Source organism: Colobus angolensis, unplaced genomic scaffold, assembly GCF_000951035.1.
Source record: "Colobus angolensis palliatus isolate OR3802 unplaced genomic scaffold, Cang.pa_1.0 Scaffold421, whole genome shotgun sequence".
NCBI lineage: Eukaryota > Metazoa > Chordata > Mammalia > Primates > Cercopithecidae > Colobus > Colobus angolensis.
The window spans coordinates 2040201-2064141 of record NW_012117611.1 but is presented as its reverse complement, the minus strand read 5'-3'; the positions used below and the strand labels follow the sequence as shown (position 1 = coordinate 2064141).

The window sequence follows — 23941 nt, the reverse complement described above, 5'->3', positions numbered from 1 at the left end:
GCAACCTGCAGCTCCACTCTGCACCACAGGTGGAAACCTCAGCCCCGAAATACAGTCTCCATCAACCTACCTAGCTTTGAAAGGAGCTGCTTCTTGGCCACTCCTTGGTTTGAAAGGGTACAAACACCAATGGTGTCCTGGGTTCCTTGGGAGGAAAGACCTAATAAGAAAGCCCAGTAAAATGTAGGAGACAGGCTTGGGGACCTTTGGGTAGAGAATTCCGGGGTCTTCTGCCCTAAATATGGTAAAGGAACATACTGGGAAGAGCAGGGAATTCCAGGGTCCTATAGTACCTGGAGGGGGAAGAGGGTCATGGACTTCAGGTTCTTCTTGGTCTTGCGGGGACACACCATGGTGAGGGGAACACCAAAGAGAACACTTGTCAGCCTCCCTGAAGTGGGGAATGGTGCGCAGGGAAGCAGCTTCACTGGCCTGGGGCTAAGGGTGGTACTGAACTCATACATTGCAAATATCTTCCAGGACAGCTGGAGGAATTAAAGGTGGTTGATCTTTCCATAGTACAAATATTCTTTTTGGAGTAAGTGGTTTCCTCCTAGGAGAGTCCATTAGTATTATTTCTTCCATTAACCTATGTCTGTGTTCTGAGTTGCTTGTACCCTTCTCCACCATTATCCCAAAACCGCCACAAAAAACAAAAAACAAACCAAAACTCTAAAGGTAAAACCAATCCTTCACTCAGACTTCAGAACTGTTTGAGGATCGAAATGGATGATAATGCCAGTTGCTTTGCTGCTGTCTTACTAAGAACCAGGCAAGAAACCAAGCTTTAGCTTATTTAATCCTCATAATACCACCACGAGGAAGATCTAATTATTATTGCTACTTCTATTTTACTGATAAATAGACTGAGGCACAGATGTCTTGAGTGATTTGTGCAAAGTCATTCAACCAGGAGTGTCCATGTTGCATTTTTTGATCATGTATGTCTGGTTTCAGGGTCTGAATTACTAACTGATAAGTTATCCTCCACTTTAAATGCGTATTTTTCTTAGTGAGTACCCAGACTGCCTTCACATTCGGTCAATGCTAATGCCAGTAATCATTTTCTGTATCTCATCTCTGCCTTGAAACTTAGGGTTAAAAATAATTGAACTTAAAAAGTCTTAAAGGAGTTTGATATATCAGTAAATCTTTAGTTGGAGGAAGCTTAAATTTAATTTACAATGCTAGTATGTTGAATTGTTTTCTCATAGAGAAATATATCTGGATGACAAAATTTCAGGACACTTTGAAGTAAAATAAATATAAGGATGGAGATAGGTAATACACTTGAAATGCCCTATCTACTTGTCAGTTACTATAGTGCTAAATACTTTTGAATTATTTTTCAGACCACCACTGAAGCATGTTTATTTATTCCCTGTTTTGTTCCAAAAAGGATTTAAAATGGCAAGCTTACAAATTTATCTCAATAGCTTTTTTAAAAAAAACAGTTTCCTGATAGATTTGTTCAATGTTCCTCTGGTATTGTTAGCCTCTCCCCAACCCAGCTTTTTTTTTTTTAACTGTGAGAAGATGACCATTGTATATGAGTGACTATGAAGACTGAACTTTTGGGTGGAGAAGTCAGTCATGCCGACCTTAGCTCAATTCCCAAAAGGCAAATCTTGGCGTAAATGAGGTCAACTAAGGATAATATTGAAGTTAGATGTGGCTTTCTCCAAGGTAAGGCTTACAGAGTGCTTGATGCCTCCTTCATACCCAATCTAGGAAGCAAATATGGAGGCACTGGAGGTTCTGTCCACCAGGAGAGGCAGAAAGGACCCAAAGAATGTTGAGGGGAAGGGCCTGAGAAAGAGTCAAATTGCTTGGAGAGCTGGGATCAAGATTGTATTTTTGGAGTCATTTGGGGATGGAACTGGGGATAATGGGTGAGGCAGAAAACCGCCCAAGGCCTTGCTGATGACTCTTGGCTTCCCACCAGGAAATCCTCTTGGCTCAAAAACATTTTTGAAAATATTCCATTAGGCACAGAGCCTAATGCTCCACTGATTAACAAATTTTGATTAATAAGCATCCTCTGTAGTTAGAAAGACTGCCTCTGGAGTCAAACTCCTGGCTTCATCACCTATTGGATGTGTAGTTTTGGAAAAAGTATTTCGTCTCCGTGAGACTTAGTTCCTCTGTCAGTACAAAACAGATGGTACTAATAGTATGCCTAGTGGTGACATTGTGAGATTAAACTGGATAAATGCAGAGAAAGTCCTTAGAACAGCATCTGCTCATCTGTTACAAAGCAAGTCCTTGGTAAACTTCCCACTACCTACACATCTGCATAAATTAGTCTAAGCAGATTCCCTTTTTCTAACACGTAGAACAAGGAGGGCCTCATGGGAATGGAAGTGTTGGAGACATTATGTGAAGAAGTTGGTCAAAGTGGACTCTGGGGAGCCAAAGGAATAAAGTAAGGATTCTCCTAAAGTAAGGGTTGTGAAGAGACAGTGGGAGAGATCTCCAAAATTAATTTTTACTTACTTTAGGATGTTCCCTAGTGGAGTAGGCAAATTCATAGAGGCGGAAAGCAGAATAGCAGTTATCGGGGTCTGAGGGGAGTGGGAAATGGAGAGTTATTGTTCAAGGTTTACAGAGTTTCTGTTTTGGATGATCAAGAACTTCTGGAGACAGATGATGATGGTGGTTGCATAACATTGTAAATTTACTTAATACCACTGAATTTTACACTGAAAAATAGTTAAAATGGTAAATTTCATGTTATATATATACCTTTTCACAATAAAACAATAGTTTCCTAGTATTGATCTTCTTCCTGCTCCACTTTTCAAAGAATAGATAGGTTGCCTCTTCTAATTGGGGAAATAAGACATAGGAGAAAGACGTTCCATGCTTCATCTGTGTCCTTCCAAGGATTACTAAGAGAGGCAGCCTGGAGGAAAAGGGTGGGGCTGCAGCTCCTAGATGAAGCCTAAGGGCCTATGGTTTCCCAGACCTGGGAGAGGTGACCAAACCACGGACCAAAGGACAGGCCTGGCCTCCAAAGAACCCAAGATTTGTTGCTGTGAGGCACTACTAATCTCCGATTCAGCACCTCTTGCTTATTGCCCCTATTTCCTGATGAGATTTCCTGGAGGTTGGAGTGGGGGGACATTTTAGCACAAAGTTATCTCATTTACAACTTGGAACAACATTTGGGGCATAGTCTTGATAAGACCTTAAATTTCTAACCATCAAATTTCTAATGGTCTCTCTGTTTCTCTTTTTGTGTGTGTGTGGTCTCATTGTGACATCATCTAGTAGAGTAGTTTCAAATTGTGGTCACTAGACCAGAAGAATTAGCATCACCTGGGAACTTGTTAAAAATGAAGCTTCCTATGCTCTAAGACTGAATGAATCAGAAAGTCTGGGAGTGAGGCCCAGCACCCTATTTTAGCAAGCCCTTCCAGTGATTTCAATGACTACTAAGGTTTGAGAACACTGTTCTCCTTCATTCACAGCTTGCCAATTAATGGAAGCTCTATACCAAGAAAATGCGATTTACTTATTTTCTGACATGTACTGAATGGCATTGCTTATTTCCTTATGCACATTATTTCACCGTCAGTGATGAGGCTTGTTGGTGAATTATATCGGGAGGAACAGTCAGAAGAGTCCCCATGAAAGTATTTTAATTAATGAATCTTTTATAATGATGTTACAAATGGGAATTATCTGTATGTTATTTGATTGCGAACTAAAAAAGTCAATTTTCAACAGACCATGGGTGGAAAATGTGTCCTCAGTAGAGCAGGGGTATATTTGGAAGACAAGAGTGTAAGGGGAGGTAAGGAATATATTTCTTTCTAAACCCATGAGGCCAAAGTAGTAGGGATGATGACAACTGGGAGGTAACAGTAGCCAAACAGAATAGCAAAGTAAGTATCAGTGTATACAGTGAGTCCTTCATAAATATTTGTTGAATAAATGAATAAAAGTATAAAAAACATAGGCATAGGGTCTCTGGTTTTAGGGATTTTTAAAATATTCAGATATTTCCACTAGTTAGATATTAGCCCAGATGAGGAATAAAGTCACTTTTATTTGTTTATTTTGATGCATATGTTGTATATGTCAATGTTTTTAGTTACGTCCTGTTTAATGTAGAAAAAGATATTTTTCATGTGTAAAAAATTTTAGAAAAACAATTTAAAAAGTATTTTCTGTGATCCTGTAACTCTTTGTATATATGGTCAGCCATGAATTCACTCACTGACTCAAGTTGTAAATGACACACAATAACCTGAAGGAGGGAAAAATCCTTGTCGCATGGAAGGAAGAGAGACCCAAGAAAAGATAATAGAAGAATATGTGATGAGTCAGAGCAAAGTTTCCATTCCTGTGATTATCCAAAGATACGCCAGATTAATGAAGAGTAGTCAGAAAGGAAGGCAGGAGAGATCTTGAGAAGGAACACTGGATCCTGCCTGACCTCTAATCCAGAACAAACTGAGGAGGGTGGGAGCATGCCCCAGATAAGTTTCCAGGATCCTGAAGCAGAAGCCAGCTGAATGCCCCACCCTACGCCCAGCCCCTACTCCTGGGTGGAGCCTGCAGGACGGCAAAGTCCCTGTGTGGAACTGACTAACGTGTGTCTAGACAGATAGGCCTGAGACAGCCTCACAGATAATGGTGACTCCAGCTAGACTGATGGGGACGGAAATGAGATAAAAGAGATGCAGAGTAGACAGAAGAAAAATATATTCAGAAGTAGGCTATATAAATATAGTAAAGAATGTACAAACATCTTTGTATGTAGAAAAATGTAAGTCCCTTATTTCTAGTACTTGATACTTGCTCAAGAAACACCTATGTTGTTCGACTTTATGATGGGATCAATGTTTTGAGGGTTACCTTGGAAACTTTACCTAGTACCTTGTTTCATGGGAAAATAGATTATGAATTATTAGTGGCTAACTTAGAAATCAAACATTTTCATTAGGATTTAACGTTAGGATAAAGTGACTCCTGGAAAGAATTAGAAATGAAGAATATGCATTTGGAGCAAGTCCAACCTTCCTGGCTATAAGAATGCTGTCAATGACAAGTGACATCAAACCTAAATGAAAGTGGCTCAAATAATAAAGAAATTGATTGATTTCCTTTAAAAAAATGGTTAAAAGTAAGTTGACTCCAGTAAGGGATTTTTTTAAAATCAGGAAGTCAACGGTATCACCAAGGACTAAGGTTTCCTTCATCTTTCTACATGAACAGATTTAGTATTAGGTTTAGCTTTCTGCTTGAAGTAAGATGGCTGTATTCATTGTAAGCATCAGATATGGATACACCACCCAGAAGCATAAGACACCCTTTCTATGAAGAGGAAACCTTCTGCTAACACCATCTTCATTCTGCCCTTTATGCAATTCTCATTGGCAAGAATTGCATCACATGTGCAAGGCTAAACTCACTGATTAGTGAACTGGGGAAGAGTAACTGGTTTATATCAATTAGGAGTCATCCATCCTGAGCCTAGGGCTGATGTTGGTGTCCCCTGAATCACTTGGCCTTAAAAAAGGGAGAAAATAATTAGGAAAAAAAGGGGTTCTGTTGGCTAGGAAAAAAGAGAAAAATAGATGTCTGATATATTCCTTTTAAATTTGAACTTGTCTCTGATGCTTAATAATTATATAATCCTAAGCAAGTCAATTACTTTCTTTGTGCTTTAAACTTTTTAACTTTATAGTGGAAATAATATAAGTATCAAATTTATAGGCATTTTTGAGAATTATATAGAATCATATATGCAAATTGAATAATACATTGCCTTGGATTTAACTGTCAAATGACTTTCATTATTATTATTATCATTATTAGAAAAGAGTAACATTTAAAACATCTTTTTAAAATTCAGGAAATATTCATTTATATTACATTGAATCAAAACATCACAAATAGATCTTATTCAACACATAGAGCTTTTTTATTAGTCATTTCTCAAAAGATCGGGTCAGGCTTTTTTCCCCCTTTTCACGAGTGAGGCTGTTTTTGAAAGTTTGTAGAAAGTAACACACCACAGATGGACAGAAAATAGGAAAACCAACCAAAAAGTATTGCAACTTTTTCTAAGTGATTTTCACACTCCACCTACAGGGTGAGAACAGCCTACAAACACAACACTGCAAACAGCCATCCCTCCCCACAACTCACACCATAAAAATGGAATTCAGAAAAATCATTACTGGATTTTTAATGATTCACTGAGCTCCAGCAACGTCTTAGCACATTTTCCTCAAACTGATTTCCTCGGGGACTTTTCCAAATGGAAGTAATTTGAAGAATACAAGAGCCCATATTTATCCATGCTAAGCAAATGATAAGCAGTTTCCTCCTGTCACCCTCCTGGTTGTCAGGGTAATTGCGTCATAAGCGTCTTTACAGGGGGACTTTGGAGCCATGGATAAAAATCACACAATTCCAGAACAAAAAGAGACTGGAGACTTTATCTTCCATGTGAAAAAAAATAATGAGTAGAGACTAATCATTAGTAGGAGCAAAGCCAAGAAAGGAGTTGCTGAACTGCCAGTCGAGGGCTTTCCACGACATCCCACACAAACCTCGATCCAGGTCTCCCTGCTTGTGACACTAGCAGAGACGTTTTAGTTTTCACTGCAGAGAGAACACAGTTGTGGTTTTAGAAAGCACGCTCCTCCATTCTCAGTTCTTAAGCATAGGATTTAAATAGAGTTGACCATCTATCTTGCTCATGGGATGCTTGACCACTGACCTTGTATATTCAGCTCCCCTAGACACAATGATTGGTTGAGGGATAAATATGTTACCTAACTAGAGCCAATGAAACATAAGGATATGTTTATCGGATCATTTGGGAAAGAAAACTTTTCTCATTCCTGATTTGATGGTGTGAGGATGTGAAGCTTAGAAATACTGTCACCATCTTGCTACTAGATAAAGCATCAAAAGAGCCATTCCAGAGCAAGCAAAACAGAGGTGGACCTGCTGACGTCCTTTGTGCCCTAGTTCAACCTATGTTTATAGTCACCACTAGCCATCAATATTTTGGGCCATGAAAGTCAGTAAGTTAATCATTTGTTTAAACTGGCTTGGTTGGGTTTCCTATCACTTACAACTGAAATATTTAATAAAAGCCGTTCATTAATTAGCCCAATCTATTTCTCTTTTTCCTCTCTCTTATTCTGACTCTAAATGCCAAAGGAGCACACATGAGTGAGTGCCATCATGATGTGCAGGTTGTAGTGATTAAACACAAAGAGTTTGCTCTCCACATCATTCCCCAAGTTCAGCAGCTCATTATTCATACGTTAGCCATAACTATTGCAGCACATTTACTCATGCTAAACAGCTGAGTTTAAAATGAAATGCCAGTGAATCTTTCTGATTTTACAGTGCTACTCATGTTTTTGCTTATTTGAAGACGCTTGGCTGTGCACTGGTTAGTTCCAAGTTCATCTACGCTTTCTTTTCTTTTTCTTTTTCTTTTATTTTTGAGACAGAATCTTGCCCTGTCAGCAAGGCTGGAGTGCAGTGGCATGGTCTCGGCTCACTCCAACCTCTGCCTCCTGAGTTCAAGCGATTCTTCTGCCTCAGCCTCCCAAGTAGCTGGGACTACAGGTGTGCACCACTGCACTTGGCTAATTTTTGTATTTTTAGTAGAGACGGACTTTCACCATATCAGCCAGGCTGGTCTTGAACTCCTGACCTTGTGATCCGGTTACCTCATGATCCACCCACCTCGGCCTCTGGGATTACATGGATGAGCCACCGCACCTGGCCACAGCAACATTTTCTTTCTTTCTTTTTTTTTTTTTGATTATACTTTAAGTTCTAGGGTACATGTGGATAACGTGCAGGTTTGTTACATATGTATACTTGTGCCATGTTGGTGTGCTGCACCCATCAACTCGTCAGCACCCATCAACTCGTCATTTACATCAGGTATAACTCCCAATGCAATCCCTCCCCCCTCCCCCCTCCCCGTGATAGGCCCCGGTGTGTGATGTTCCCCTTCCTGAGTCCAAGTGATCTCATTGCTCAGTTCCCACCTGAGTGAGAACATGCGGTGTTTGGTTTTCTGTTCTTGTGATAGTTTGCTGAGAATGATGGTTTCCAGCTGCATCCATGTCCCTACAAAGGACACAAACTCATCCTTTTTTATGGCAGCATAGTATTCCATGGTGTATATGTGCCACATTTTCTTAATCCAGTCTGTCACAGATGGACATTTGGGTTGATTCCAAGTCTTTGCTATTGTGAATAGTGCCGCAATAAACATACGTGTGCATGTGTCTTTATAGCAACATGATTTATAATCCTTCGGGTATATACCCAGTAATGGGATGGCTGGGTCATATGGTACTTCTAGTTCAACCAATGTTTGACTATTTCTCTCTTCCTAGATAACTTCTCAAGGATAATTTCTTGACCTAATCTTTCTAGGAAGCATTTTTTTTCTTGTTATGCTAAATATGTTTTTTAAACTTTTCATTTCTGGGCTACAGATACCCGCCTTTCATCCCAAAAACAATGTGAACAAAAACATACAAAAAGGATTCTTCAAGTATATGTCCAAATCAGTAAATTGGTCTATCTCTGTTTTTTTGTACTCTAGCAAATTCTGGAAAAGTAGTCTATACTAATTTCTTCATGAAGCCATTCCACATTAATTCTTCATAGTATCATCTTCTGGCTGGTAGCTTTTTCTCTTTGCTGAAACTCTACTTCAGGGCATTAGGAATTTCCCGACTCATCCAGTGGTTCACCCTGTGGCATTTGATTTACTCTTTTCAGTAACCCTGCTTTCTGCTAATTTGGCAATTCATATTTGTCCTATATGCCTGTTGCTTTGGTGTCTATTCTTTCTAGTCTCCTCTTTGGTAGCTCCATGCCTTGCCTTAAATACTCACGTTTTCCTTAACTATCTGCCTGTCCTTAACTACCCTCCTGTTCCACACCTCCAATTTTATCCCCTCCTTTGATTTCAATTACTAGGATAACATGGTAGCCCGTTTTGATATGGAATTCTCGGAGTTTTTTAAACCTTAATAGTTGGAAGTGAAAAAACTTTGATATTTGAAAAGTCAAAAAATTGGCTTATTCTACACAGATAGGCTTTATTTTACCTTCAGTACAGACTAACTCTTTTGTTTCATAAAAAATATTTTGAATGGCTCTTTTAGTTACACTAAAACAAAGTGAGAGCTCTCCTCTGGCATTTAGACTGAGACAATGGGATTCCGAGAGGTTAAACATCTCCAGAAAGTAATGCACAAGGTTGTCTTCGCCATGAGCACAGCTGCATCACTCTCGGGTTCTGTGTCCTTTAGAAAATTGTCGTGTTTTTTCTAAACGTGAATTTAGACTGAACAGTCTTTTAATATAGGGGTTAATCCTCAGAGATGAATGACATTAATTTTGATCGCCCCCTGTCTTTATTTTGGTCATAGAACTTGAGGTCCTGAACTCAGGACAGCAAGACATGTCAAAAGGACTTCTGTAGTGGAAGGTTTCTGTGAGATGGGCACCAGGCATTAGAGAATGCAGCAAGATGCTTGATAAGGGACCTCTATGAAAGGGCTTAAGTTGTAGATTTTGAAAGCATCTATCGCTAATGCCTTACAGCAATTATAGCTGATTTTAGCTTCAGTTTGGAGAACAGGAGGAAGGGATTGAGCTCATGCTTGGGAGCCTGGCTATAGATAGCTGGACTTGAGGAAAAAAATAGGTAAGAGAAAAAAATGCAAGGGAACAATTCATCAGTTTGGAGCCAGAGAGCTGGCTGCAGAAAGTGATAGCCAGGACAGACTGTGAAATAAGTAAACATTCACTGGCCATTCTCAAGAACTTTAGGATGGAGAATATATTCAAATAGCAAAGGAGCTCCAACTATTGAAGGTTAGCATCAAAGTAAAGGTATTTAAAAATTATGAGACCCTTGAGTTATAATTCACATCTCTAATTGGCACTATATTTCTGGGCTTCCATGCACATATATCTAGCATATTCCAGACATATTTTACCTTTAGTCCTCTTGTTAGAAACCATGTCTTTAAGAATAGGCAGGGAGAGCTTTGCCAGAGAACAAACTCATTAACACTCAAAAATACCTGCAAGTCTAGAAATCTAGACATATCTGGTTTGGAAGTCTGACTCTGTATAAGTTCTTACCCCATGTTACTCCCTCTGGTTATGAGTTCCTGCTGATACTTGGTGTTTCCTGCTTGTAATCTATCACTGTTGCTTGGGTCTCTCTCTAAATCTCTCTGTTTCTTGTTTGAGCATTTGTTCTTGTGCCTAGGTTTGTCTTCACAATTCTAGACCCATTTCTAGCCACCAACTGCCCGCACAATTTTGCTCCTGATTCTGATTACCAGTGTGTCTGGTATTCATTTCAGGTACTCAACAGGTATTTGTTAAATGAGTGAAGATTCCTTGGAAAGTCCCTCTACTCAGTGATTTCAAGAATCTTAGCCTCTAATGTACCCTGAATGTCACTCAATTTCTTTCTACCAGACTAACTTCTCAAAGTACTGATTGATATCCATGCAGTATCTATCCCCAAATTAAGGACCCTTAGATTTAGCAAGGCACAAAAGTCAACTGAGGATGTTTTTACAGAGATAATTACTCTGTATTAAGGGAAAGGCACTCTTTTCCATCATTTTATGCTCTCATTCCTTGGTGATCAGAGCCCACCTGTTTTCATTTTCTCAGGATTAAAAACTGCTCTCAGGGAAGCATTTAATACCTTCATTAGAATATGTTAATCATATACCTTCATGTGTTATGTATCCGAGAGTTATTTGCATTTTGCTCATACATAATAAATAAGAATTTTATTAAAAATAGAAATATCTGGTTATTATTTAAATTTTGCTCTGTTAGGAATTGTTATACATTTAATTCTCATATCAACTTTATGAAGTGAACATTGTCCTTATTCCCATTTTGTAGATGATAAAGCCAGGGATGTAAAGTAACTTCCTTAAAGAAAAGAGTATTAAGTAGAGAATCCAGACTTTGAACAGCCTAGTCTTTCTGAATCCAGAGTCTATGCTCTAATCATGGTAATTATGAGACAGATTGGTTCACATTAACCAAAGAAAGTTATAAATTGTGTTTTTAGGAGGTATTAGTAAGCACAATTCCCATCTTGAAAGTATACCTCTCAGGCAGCTGCCTGCCCTGCTATTCATGAGGCCAAAGATGGTGCTTTGCTTGGCAATATCCCAATCCAAATAAGAACCATTGAACATATTTTTTAGGCCACATGTTTCTGGATTAAAACTTTGTAAGTTTGAAAAACAATAGCCTCTAGAGACATATCTAAACACAAGACTCATAAAGGATTGGCATTTGCATTTGAAAATGTCTTTTAAAAAACCCAACAGTCAAATTCATTAGGGTATTGTGCTATAATCTCCACTAAGAGTCAGAATTCAGAAATTGTTTTTATTTTTCTCACCAAAATTATCTTTAAAGGGATGTTTTTGCTTTGATTGCTTTCTTAACTGAAATTCTGCAGTCATTAAGGCTCTGTATGTGTGTGTTTTAAACCAATTAATAATTTGTATTTTATACTGCTTTGTTTTGTGCTGACCTTTTTCTTTTAGTCCAGCCCAACTTTCAAACAATACCTCTCTGGAATATTCATGGAATCATTTTTTTCTAGAAAGAGAATTTTCCCTCAGGAAACATTTCAGAAGTCAAAAGGTTTTTAAAGTTTAAAAGCAACTAAACGCTTCTTGGACCTGACTCCTTTTACATGATCTCTGTTTTACTGATAGTTTTAAGGGAAATGGTACTTTAATAATTGTATGGACATCTCAACAGAAACATCCTCAGTTTACTGCTGTGTGTCTTACTAAGTATATAGAAAATCAACCACATGAATTATTATTGTTCTAAAAATGCTTAAGCTGATATTTTGATCACAAAATCCCAGCTTTTAGGAGATTTATAAGAGGTAATCTTAGGTACGACCTGTGGTATGAAGTTAAATGTTTAACAACAGACTCTCCAGAAAAAAATAAATTCTGATTTGTAGCATGTTATTTTTCATGGGTGTGAATACTACCACTGTAACCATTTTCAAGCTAGCCACGTAAAATTACTGAAGGCAGAATTGGAAAGAGATGGCACACAATCAGCACCACTGGGGCTGATGATCCTGACAACCTGTGCACTTGCATCAAAATTCAGTGTCTCTGAAGTCACCTTTTCGTCAAATGTTAGAAAAGGGATGAGGATGAGATTTGCACTTCATAGCCCAAGCCCTAGAGTCAGACTGCCAAGGCCCTAATCCAACTCTTCAACTCCCTGTCTTCCCTTTGGTAAGCTATGTAACTTTTCTGTGATTTAAGTCTTCTCATATACAATCTGATAATAATAGAATTTCTACCTCATAGGACTTTTATGATGTTTAAATAAAATAGTACATATAAAATGCTTAGAAGATTTTTTGGCACATACTAGGCCCTTAATACATGTTAGCTACAGGATTTACAATTCCAGCTATCACAATGTTTTATATGTTGTCATCTAAATCTTTCAGAGGTCATTAAAAAACATTCTGTTTTATAGGAACACTCTGAGAAGAGCCAGGTATACAGGAAGGAGTACTAAATAAGAAGTCATGGGTTAGGTTTTAGTCTCAGTTTTGCCAACACTTCCATCCATGACCTGTGTCAAACCATTTTCCTTCTAAGAGCTTTAATTCTCTCATTAGTAAAACGCAGAAAGTAATAATCGTCCTGCCAATCACATAGGATTGTAGTGACACTAATGTGAGATAATGAAACAAAGAGCCCTTTGAAGATGATACAAATATGGGGTATTGTTATTAATCCAATTTAAAACTCATGATGCCATGGAAGAATTACAGTAAAATACTAAAAATTTGGAGTAAATATTAGGAATAATGTGGTGTTAAGAGATGGAATGTTTTGGTATAAGAAGGAAAAAAAAAATGAATTTCTACCACGAAGCAGGGCAGCATTGTGCTCAACCTCTTTTCCGCTCAAAAGAGCAATTTTAAAATGAAAAAGAGCTATACTTTAGGTATAACATACATTTAAAATAAGTTAGGGATCATAGGGAACTAAGTTAGCAAATATTCATGGAGTTATACTTTTCAGGGACTGGAAATGCACCAGAAAAATGAATAAATAAATAAAGCATATAATACTCTATCAAATGACAGACAGGTCACTTAGGCAAACCAGGTGGTTAGCATTATGCCATTAGAAGATGAATAATGGAAATCTTCAAATCGTTCTTTGGTTCTTAAGTTTTATAGATAAATAGAAAAGAAAATATCTGTTCAAGGACAGATTGAAGGAATCTTAAACCTGTTAAATTCAGTCATCTCGTGAACAATAAGAGCCAGGAGGGAGCAAGGGAAGAACATCAGGTATTTTTAAAATTTGCACCTTGGATTCTGTTTACTTAGAATCATGTACATTCATACACATTCAGTGAACATTCACCAAGAAAATAATCTCTTTCTTTTCTTTTCTTTCCTTTCCTTTCCTTTCCTTTCCTTTCCTTTCCTTTTCTTTTCTTTCCTTTTCTTTTCTTTTCTTTCTTTCTTTCTTTCTTTCTTTCTTTCTCCTTCCTTCCTTCCTTTTTCTTTCTTTCTTTCTTTCTTTCTTTCTTTTTTTCTTTCTTTCTTTCTTTCCTTTCTTTTTTCTTTCTTCTTTCCTTCTTTTATTCATTTATTTATTGACATGATCTCACTCTGTCACCCAGACGGGAGTGCAGTGGCACAATCTCAGCTCACTGCAACCTCAGCCTCCCTGGCTCAAGTGATCCTCCCACTTCAGCCTCCCAAATAGCTGGGACTACAGACACACTCCACCATGCCTGGCTAATTTTTGTGTTTTCTTGTAGAGATGAGGTTTTGCTATGTTGCACAGGCTGGTTGTGAACTCCTGAGCTCAAAAGTGATCCTCCCACTTCAGCCTCCCAAAATGCTAGGATTATAGGTGTGAGTCACTGTGCCTGGCCTGTTTTCTTTTCCTCAAATAATTTCTCCAAGCTATGCTTTAGTAGAGGAGTTTCATTAAGAAAAAATCGCTTGTGCAACAAAGCTCTCAATATGGCCTCTTCTGCCAGCTATTAGTAAAAATTCTCATTGTTAAGTATTTTAAAAATCAGAATACAATAAAAGGATACTTTTAAGTTTCCTTTTTCAGTGAAAAAAAAGCAGAATGAAAGACTGTTTATGTAGTATACTACCTTCCATGAAACAATGAGGGGAAAATACAAAATAAAAATATGTAATAAATCACTGGAAAGATATATAAGAAGTTTATGAGAAACAGAGTAGACTGTGACCATGGTAGAGGCAAGAATTTCATCATTTGAATTTTTTACTTATTAAACAATGTGTGTGTGTGTGTGTGTGTGTGTGTGTGTGAGAGAGAGAGAGAGAGAGAGAGAGAGAGAGAGAGTATCTGCATGCCTGTGAAGTCCAGTACACATAGGTAAATAAAAACTAAATGTTATTTAGTTGCCCATCTGGTTTAACATTGCTCATGTTCCCCGAGCTTAGGTCTGGCACAGGCATGGACACCTGCAGAGTGCAAGGGGCCTGTTGGGTATCCTCACCTCCATATTCCCACTCACTGCTGCTTCTGGTTGTTTAGCAATGCGGTGCGAGAGGCAGGAAATTATAGGACCAAAGGCTCTGGCCAGACTGGTGGTTTTGCTGCCATCTATGTGACAAATGCCCAAATGCTGCCTATTTTTTTCTCCTGGGGACCCTTTGTGGGTCCTTCAGAGACAATTTGCTAACACCAAGAGAGTACTTTGAATATATATTTTCTACTATTTTATCTGAATTTTTATAATTCCTACCCTGGCTCTTATGCTATCACTTATTCTTTGTAGCCTCTTTTTCACTAGTTGACTTAAGTACTCTTTGGTACTTTAAGAGACTTCTATTCTACCTGCTTTATGGCTGTGAAAAAAATTAGCACCTTTTCCATGTCAAACACTGGAAATGCATGCCTCTCTCCCCACAGGTTCACTCTTACCTCTGAATTCACAGGTAGCCCTGATTAGCCTGTCACTTTTATCCCTTTTGAAAGGAGAATTATGAACCAGATATCTTTGAACACCAAGAGACACTGGTCACATCTCCTGGACTTGCCAAATATCCTCCAGCGGGTGAATGGCCTCTTTGAGGGTCACAGCACTAAGCTGGCAACCCTCTTCAAATAAGTCCCCCTTTCCTAATCTCCTTACCACTGCTAATTATGAGGCTAGGTTTGGATGATCAAAAACACACATTTGGGATGCCCCTTAGCAATCCCTGCATAAAGGGCCTGCTAGACACATCTCATGACAATGTGTGGGCATGTAACACCCATTTTCCTAAAGGGACTCTGAAATTTGAGATAATAGGGAAAATCCTGACATCAGTGAAAACCAATATAAGCCTACACATAACTCTGACATTTAAAAGTCTGAGCCCAAGGAGAGTGAGGGTGGGGGAAGAGGAGATTTTTTTTTTCACTTTAGTGTTTGACTATTTTATGACATTCAAACATTTGGATTAAAATGTGTATTAATTTTGGAGAATCATAGTCCAGTTAATTAGCTACGTGAAGAATAACCTTTCAAATTTTAATAAGATTTGAGTTTGGTTTCACATGAAGATATGCTAAATTCCTGTTTGAGATAAAGGAGGGTCAAGAAAGAGGAACAAAAAGGGAAGTGAGTCAAAGAAGATAAAAGAGAAGAAGGCTAAAACTTACCTTGTCTCATCGATATAAACTGCTTCCAGCACAGATGCCGCATATTCAATATTCTTCTTTAAGTCAACGACATTAACGTCACCTCTTTCCAGCTGCTTCACTAAGCATCTTAGTCTATTTCAAAAAAGTAGCCAAAGAGAGAAACAGCAAGAAATTTATGGTAACTATATGGCAAATAGTACAGTATTAAGTACACTAAGTTAAGATTTTTAACAAAGTTGTTTCTAGGTCAACAAAGCAATATTTTCAGAGTTTTTTTGATATAATTAAGAACAGTCTTTATTACTTAAGGAATTATTACGTATTATATTCAGCTCTCAATAATATTAGGAGTATAGGTAATACTCCTCAGCTCTCAATAATATTAGAAGTACAGCTCTCAATAGTATTAGGAATATAGGCTACTTTAAGCACAATATTTCAGAGATAGTCCTCCTGAAAATTCAAGACAATATAGACATTTTCAGAAAAGTATATTCCTATAATTTATTCTATGACTTTCTGTTTTTTCAGTGTTGGCACTAGGCGAATATTCAAAGGATGCTCTTCTTAATTCACAATTGCAAAAATATGGAACCAACCTAAGTGCCCATTGACCAATGAGTAGATAAAGAAAATGTGGTACATATATACCATGAAATACTACTTAGCCACAAAAAGGAATAAAATAGTGTCTTTTGCAGCAACTTGGATGGAGCTGGAGGCCATTATTCTAAGTGAGGTAACTCGGCAATGGAAAGCCAAATATCGTATGTTCTCACTTGTAAGTGGGAGCTAAACTGTGAGGATGCAAAGGCATCAGAATAATATAATGGATTTTGGGGACTCACAGAGGAAGAGTGGGAGGGGGTGTGGGATAAAATACTATATATTGGGTACAATGTACACTGCTCAGGTGATGGGTGCACAAAATTCCCGGAAATCACCACTAAAGAACTTATCTGTGTAACCAGAAACCACCTGTACCCCCCAACAAAGCTACTAAAAAAAAATTTAAAAATAAAATTAAAAGACTTCAAAAAATAAACAAAAAAATAAAGAATGCTCTTCTGACTGCTAGATTAGCTATTATTCACTGTATGAAGCAATAAAGACAAAGATGAAAGGCAAAAGTTCTGTAAAAAGTTAATTTGAGACAAGGAAAAAATACATGTATGTATCCTTAGTGTATTTACTGCACTCATTTTCCACTTGAGGAAAATTTGAAAATATTTTCTCGTGTTTGAGTCCGTAGGATGATGTGTCCCGACGCTCTGAGGAATTTTACAGTATAGGACTCAGCTAGATTCCTGGGTTACAGAAACCATGAGATAATTCATGTTATTGTGTTAAGCCCCAAGCCTTGGGATAACTGTTATACAGCAATAGGTAGCTGACAAAGTAAGGTGATACAAATTACCTTAACAAGTTTGTAACAGCTTTGGCAACTTCTATGCATTAAATTGTAAGCTGTGTGTTTCTGAAGATACTGCTCTTTACCAAGTACAAAAGGAACATATTCCTTACTTGCTCCATACTATAGATAAGCAACATGAAGACTACTTGTCTATTTTCCTTAGTCATCAGACAGAATTTAATTCCATTCTATTCAGAGGTATTGCAAAATAGAGAGTAGAGTGCGGCTACTTTTAGGCACTCCCTTAGAGACAATTTAGCAGATTTCCTAGCAATTTATTTTGGATAATTTTCTTTCTTTCTTTTTTTTTTTTTTTTTTGAGGCGGAGTCTCGCTCTGCCGCCCGGGCTGGAGTGCAGTGGCCAGATCTCAGCTCACTGCAAGCTCCACCTCCCAGGTTCCCGCCATTCTCCTGCCTCAGCCTCCCGAGTAGCTGGTACTACAGGCGCCCGCCACGTCGCCCGGCTAGTTTTTTGTATTTTTTTTTAGTAGAGACGGGGTTTCACCGTGTTCGCCAGGATGGTCTCGATCTCCTGACCTCGTGATCCGCCCGTCTCGGCCTCCCAAAGTGCTGGGATTACAGGCTTGAGCCACCGCGCCCGGCCTTTGGATAATTTTCAATACCAAGGGTGACGATACAAAGGCAAGTTAAGAATTTCAGCAAAGGTATCTGACATTTCTCCACCTAAAAGAAATAGTTCATTTCTCTATAGGAAAAAAAGACACACCTAGATGAAAACTTCTTATTCAGGAAGCTGTAAACAATTACTTTTTTTGTGCCATTTACTTTTGCATGATAAAATATCTGCAGGCAATAACATTGAAAAATAAATTGTATGTATCAATAAATATGTCCTATTAATACAGAATAAGCAAAACAAAGCACAACAAGAATACAAGCAAAACAGTTTCCTTAGGAAGGAAAAATGAAGCCGGCCTTTGAGGCTTGTCTGAAACACCGAATGTGATGATAATGGATCAAGATGCAGAGGGTTTTGGGATTTTTGTAATGCTTATGACCCAGGAACATTATTCTTCGTCACACTGTCCTTTATTTACGAAAGGAAAAGAAAGAGGTTTTGTTTTTGTTTTTCCATAGTCCTGCAATGGCTTAGAAATATACTATCATATGTCTTTCTTGTGAAAATTACTTGAGTTCAGCTTGGTTGTACAATGTGGTTTAAAAACAATAAGTACTTCAAAGGGTTGCCTTTCCTTTTCCCTGAAAAACTGTATTCTATTTTTATTTGTTAGCGATTTTCTCACTAAAAACACTACATTTTCTAAACTCTCTTGAAGAGTATGGTCACATTACTAAATTCTTGTCAGAGCTGTGCATAGAGGCTGTTGGTGAGACTCTCAGAACAGTTCTTTGGAGAGAGCTAACTGCACTGGAAGGAGTTCTCTTGCATCCCTTGCCTGTTCCTTTTGGCCTGGAATGCAGTGGAACTGTCTAAAGGCCAGCAGCCATCTGGGATCATAAATGACCTGGCAAAAGAAAGCCGCACACTAAGAATGGTAGAAAAGAAAAATGGAAGTGGCCTGGATATCGTGCTATTCAGGTCCACCTGAATGAAATCGCCCGTCTCTGGACTTGTTTTTGATGCAAGAACAACAAAAATTGCATTTAAGCCACAATTATTTTGTGGTTTCTTTTATATGCGGATGAACCCAAAACACACTGATAAATGAATAGAGAATGAAGCAAAACAAGGTAGTCAAGAATGGATAAATCTTTATTATCAAACGAGACGATGAGTACCCTGGGAGACCATCAACAAGTGCATTTCCTGACTCACAACAGCCTGTGGTTATTCCTAGGGGAATCATCCCATCTGCAACTATAACTGATAAGACTTGTGATAATCAAGAGGCTCTAATGCTTGCACAATGAACATGCCCTTTCACACAGAGATCTCAATGTGGTTTAAAAACAAAACATTATTAATTATGTCTTGATAATTCACAATTAGATATATAAACCTATAACTGGATATAAAACTTCCACTGGGGAAAAATACTTCAGTAAGGTTTTACCACCCAACTAGAAAATGTAATTACATATAGTTATAACTCAGTAAACTCATATATCTCCTCATAGACACAAACACACACACACATACACACACACACACACCTATATTCACCATGCCAACCCCAAAGGACTGGATAGAAATGTATATTGGGGGGTTACTAGGACTTGTTTTTTCTTTGCTTGTTGCACTGAATTTTCATTAATGAGTGCACATTTCTATTTACATAAAAAGGAAAACCTTTTATTGTAAAAATATTATTTACAACTAGAACACCAGCTTAATGGAATTATTTATATCACTACTATCCTAATTGTAATCATTTATATCATTACTATCCTAATTGCGAATATGCTTTTGTAATCAAATTATATATACAATAATCCTCAACAATATTATTTCAGCGATTATTTTACTTTCTTCCTAGTTAATACAAGGTCAAACATCTTAATGAATAACTTTCAAATGACCGTATGTTCAGTATTGGTGGGTTCCAAAGTGTTAAGGCTTTATTGTATATATCTGTACAATTTTTTTTTATTTTTAAGAAGACAATCGCATCCTATTTGCCTAATTCTTAAGCCATCCAATAGGCAAATTCTCAGAGTTGAAAATAAACAAGTTCCCTTAATTTAGCATAAAATAAACAAGTTCCCTCAACTTAGCAAAAACTCCTTTTAATAATGATGTTGCTTCTTTCAACAATCAGTGTGGGCAAGCTGAGTAGAAAACAATGTTCTTACTTTCTGGCATAGATAAGTTGTTCTGGTTCCCAAAGCTTAGGGTGAAGGCATGTTATTGATGTCCTGATCTGAGCAGTTTCTGACCCAGAAAATCGTGGATGAGGACTCTTCCGGCTACCGTATTTGGTAGCAAAACAAGTAAACTGCTGTTGTATCAACCAGTATAGACAACGTTGCTAAAATGGTGTTAAAAACCCAGTGCAGCTAGATACATAATTTGGGTATCTATTACTGCACCTGGAGCTGTGTAAAAGAATATATATTTATATATAGATATTAGTACATATATAAGTATATATGTATATGTAAGTGTGTATATATAAGGATACACATAAAACCACACTGATATATATGTGTATGCATATATAATGTGTGGATACCTGTGTGTGTACCACAATACCTTCTTCAAAGTATTTGCAATCTCTGAGGGTTGTATGACATGCAAACAATGTGTTCAAATGTCAAACTGTAGGTATTCCCCATTGCTTCTTTTATGCACACCCTAATTCCTAAGCAAACTGGTGTAGTCACTGTTCCTCAAAAACCCTTACATCATCTTAGATTCAAGTGTTTCTCTCTTGCTGAAATCTCTTTTCTCCATGTTCCTACCATCTGTTACTGTCTAAATCATGTTTGGTTACCAGGCATATCTGAGATGCTACCTATCTCATAAGTCCTTTGAAGATGCCTGTTCATTGTGATTGCTCCCTACATAGAAACTAAACTACATTTTATTTGTTTCTCATTGATGACATTTGCATTTCTCTTTCATTATAATTTCAGTTTTTTATGTGGTATTTCCCCAATTGGTCTTTCATCAAATAAAAAATTTTCAGGCATGCAAACAAGCAGGAAAATTCACCCGTGATGAGGATAAAAATAAATGAGTTAAAATTAACCCAATATGACAGATGATAAAATTAGTAGACAAAAATGTTAACTGTTATTATAAAAACAAAATAATATAAACAACATTATGCCAATAAATTCCATAACTTAGATAAAATGAATTATTTTCTTAAAAAACACAAACTACCAGATATCAAGAAGAAACAAATAAATGAAATTTGTAACTAAAAACCCTTCACATAAGAAAACTCCTGGCCCAGAAGATTTCTCTGGTAAATTTTGGGACACCAAAGCGGGCGGATCACCTGAGATTGGGAGTTTGAGACCAGCCTGGTCAACATGGAGAAACTCCATCTCTACTAAAAATACAAAATTAGCCAGGCTTGGTGGTGCATGCCTGTAATCCGAGCTACTCGAGAGGCTGAGGCAGGACAATCACTTTAATCCAGGAGGCAGAGGTTGCAGTGAGCCAAGATCGCCACCGTTGTACTCCAGCCTGGGCAACAAAGTGAAAAATGCATCTCAAAAAATAAATAAATAAATAAGGATATAATAACATTCTATACATATTTTGAGAACATTGATCAACTGTAAATACTTCCCAACTCATTCTAGGTGACCAAATTATTTTTATAACAAAACTAGATGCAATCATTGAGGAGGAGGAGAATTCTATTTATGTAAAATTTTAGAAAATGCAAACAGTCCTAATAGTGACAGAAAGCACTATATCTGTTTGTTGTTTAGGAATGGAGAAAGTGAGAATCAGGGAGGAAGAGGTTCAAGGAAACTTTTGAGAGTAATGGATAATGTTAATTTTCTTGTTATGGTGATTGTTTCACAAGTGTATACCTGTGCCTGCATTTCAAGGTATTTGCAAGTCACAAGCTAAAAGATGTAATCAGTAATTTAAGAAAGAAAAAGGCTATGGGCTAAATAGATGCTATTGATATATACCTTCATTTTTCATCAATTTTATTAAAATATTTCAAATTCTAAGTTATATTTTCAAAGACATGAAAAAAAATCCAAAGCATCATTAAGTTCCTAATGATCTTTTGCCAAAGAGAATAACACAAATCTCTGATAATTCATAAGACTTTAAAAATCAGCCTGAAAAAATGTGCTGAGAACACTTTGATATTCTTAGTTTTTAAAGGGACTTCCTTACCTTCTAATGATCAGGACACTTAAAAGAAGACAGAAACAAAAATAGCAATACCATCTTTGAAAGCAATTTATTGGTTCTGTGATTAAATCAAGCAATTGCAGAAGACAAATAACTTCTACTTCTGAACAAAGAGTACTGAGTTGTAGAAAATTATTGAGTATTTTTATTCAAATATAGAACTGCTGCATTCCAAATGAAAAGTTACTCAATGTTAAATGATGCAGTTTTTATAACCAAGTACTCTGAATACCTTCTAAGCTATCGTTACATAACTGAATCTTGCAAAATGACCACCTACATAATTAACAATGTTCTCATATGGAGAAATCCTGCATGTCTATGCATGCCTTTTTAAATTTTAGGATACAAAATACACAGGATATCCCTCATGTGACACAGCATGAATAACAAATAATAATTAAATAAATAAAATTTATTAAAATAATTTATAATTATTACATTACTATAAATGTTCCCATTTGTGATCTGATTGAAATACAAAAGTGAAAAGGATATGGTCATAAGAAATCCATACTAAGAATCAGAAGAGGTAAAGTTAAAAGAAATTATATACTTATAATATATATTAATATTAACATTAAAATCTGGCCATAAGCAGAAGTGCATGAAATCGCATAAATATAAACTGTCAGAACAAGAAGCTACTGTGTCATTTTCAGTAAGTCCTGCTTGACTCTAAAACAATAAAAAATTGATAATAAAATCTGTTAAATCATGAAGTCTTATTTATTCTGCAAGTCGATGCTCAGTAAATTAAACCCTAAACTTAGTCTAAAATGCAGAGTTTATGGACGTAAAGACTTTTCCAGTATTTTTTTCATATAGGCAAATAGAAATGTAAAGCTCCATGATACCTTTATTTTATAGGGTAAATAATTCCCCAATTTCTATAATTGAGCAAAATGAAAACAAATGAGATCAATGGCATAAAGTACAGCAGGAGGACTACAGTTAATAATATTGCACTGTATACTGGAAATTTGCTAAGAGAGTAGACTTATAGGTACTTTTACCTCCAAAAAAAAAAGCTACTTAGGTGAAATGATGGATATGTTAATTTGCTTGAGTGTACTAATCATTTCACTGTATATGTATATAAAACATCATACCTTAAATATATACAAGAAAAAATAGTATGACAAACAGTATTACTCTTAAAAATGTGTCTACAGTCTACATGTAAAGGAGCAAAATAATCCCATTGAGGCAGAGAATATGTGACTGAAAAAACTCTTTTAAGTACAAAGGAATTTATAACTATTCTCTCCCTTACCCCAAAGTCACAATTTAGGTAAACTATTTCTTTACTTCAAGAGGTATTAACCTTTTCTACAAAAATGGACATTATGTAATTTCCAGTTTGTTGAAGAGTTCCTCATCAACAAGTACAGTACAGAGATGTAAATATTCAAAGAGTTAGAAGATCTTAGTTTTTTAGATCAATTTGTTTCTCCTTGAAGATGAGAAAACAGTAATATCATATTGAATCTAAACAAAGAATCAATCAAGTGTTTCTGGTCAGTGTTACCCGTCTGAAATAACTTAGTCATATTATATTATTTAACTGTGTTATAATTTTTATATTGTTCGAAAAGAAATAGACAAAAGAGTATTTATGATTTGCATTAAATCCTGGTAGATTAAAAAATTTCTTTACTGGTGCTCACCACTGAAACATTAGTGACTTAATATATTGAAATACAGATTGAAAAGAACCATTAAGAAACAAACAAAAACTTTGAGAAAAGAGATTGATCCATGATGCAAAAACATGCAACTTTTTAAATGGAACAAATGGTGATGAAAGGGCTTTTGGAAATTAACAGTACGAATTTACATGAATGCAGAAAAGGCCTTTGACAAAATTCAACAGCCCTTCATGCTAAAAACGCTCAATAAATTCGGTATTGATGAAATGTATCTCAAAATAATAAGAGCTATTTATGACAAACCCACAGCCAATATCATACTGAATGG

The 23941-nt window shown here is 36.7% G+C and overlaps 1 protein-coding gene across 2 annotated transcripts in view; it reads right to left on the bottom strand.

The window, feature by feature from the left end:
- PDE1A (phosphodiesterase 1A, calmodulin-dependent) overlaps positions 1-23941 on the bottom strand; it is a 386517-nt gene that overhangs the window by 106121 nt on the left and 256455 nt on the right. For both annotated transcript variants that reach the window (XM_011956691.1, XM_011956690.1), the window contains exon 3: positions 15753-15866. In XM_011956691.1, the coding sequence (XP_011812081.1) occupies positions 15753-15866 (114 nt within the window). The remainder of the gene's footprint in view (positions 1-15752; positions 15867-23941) is intronic.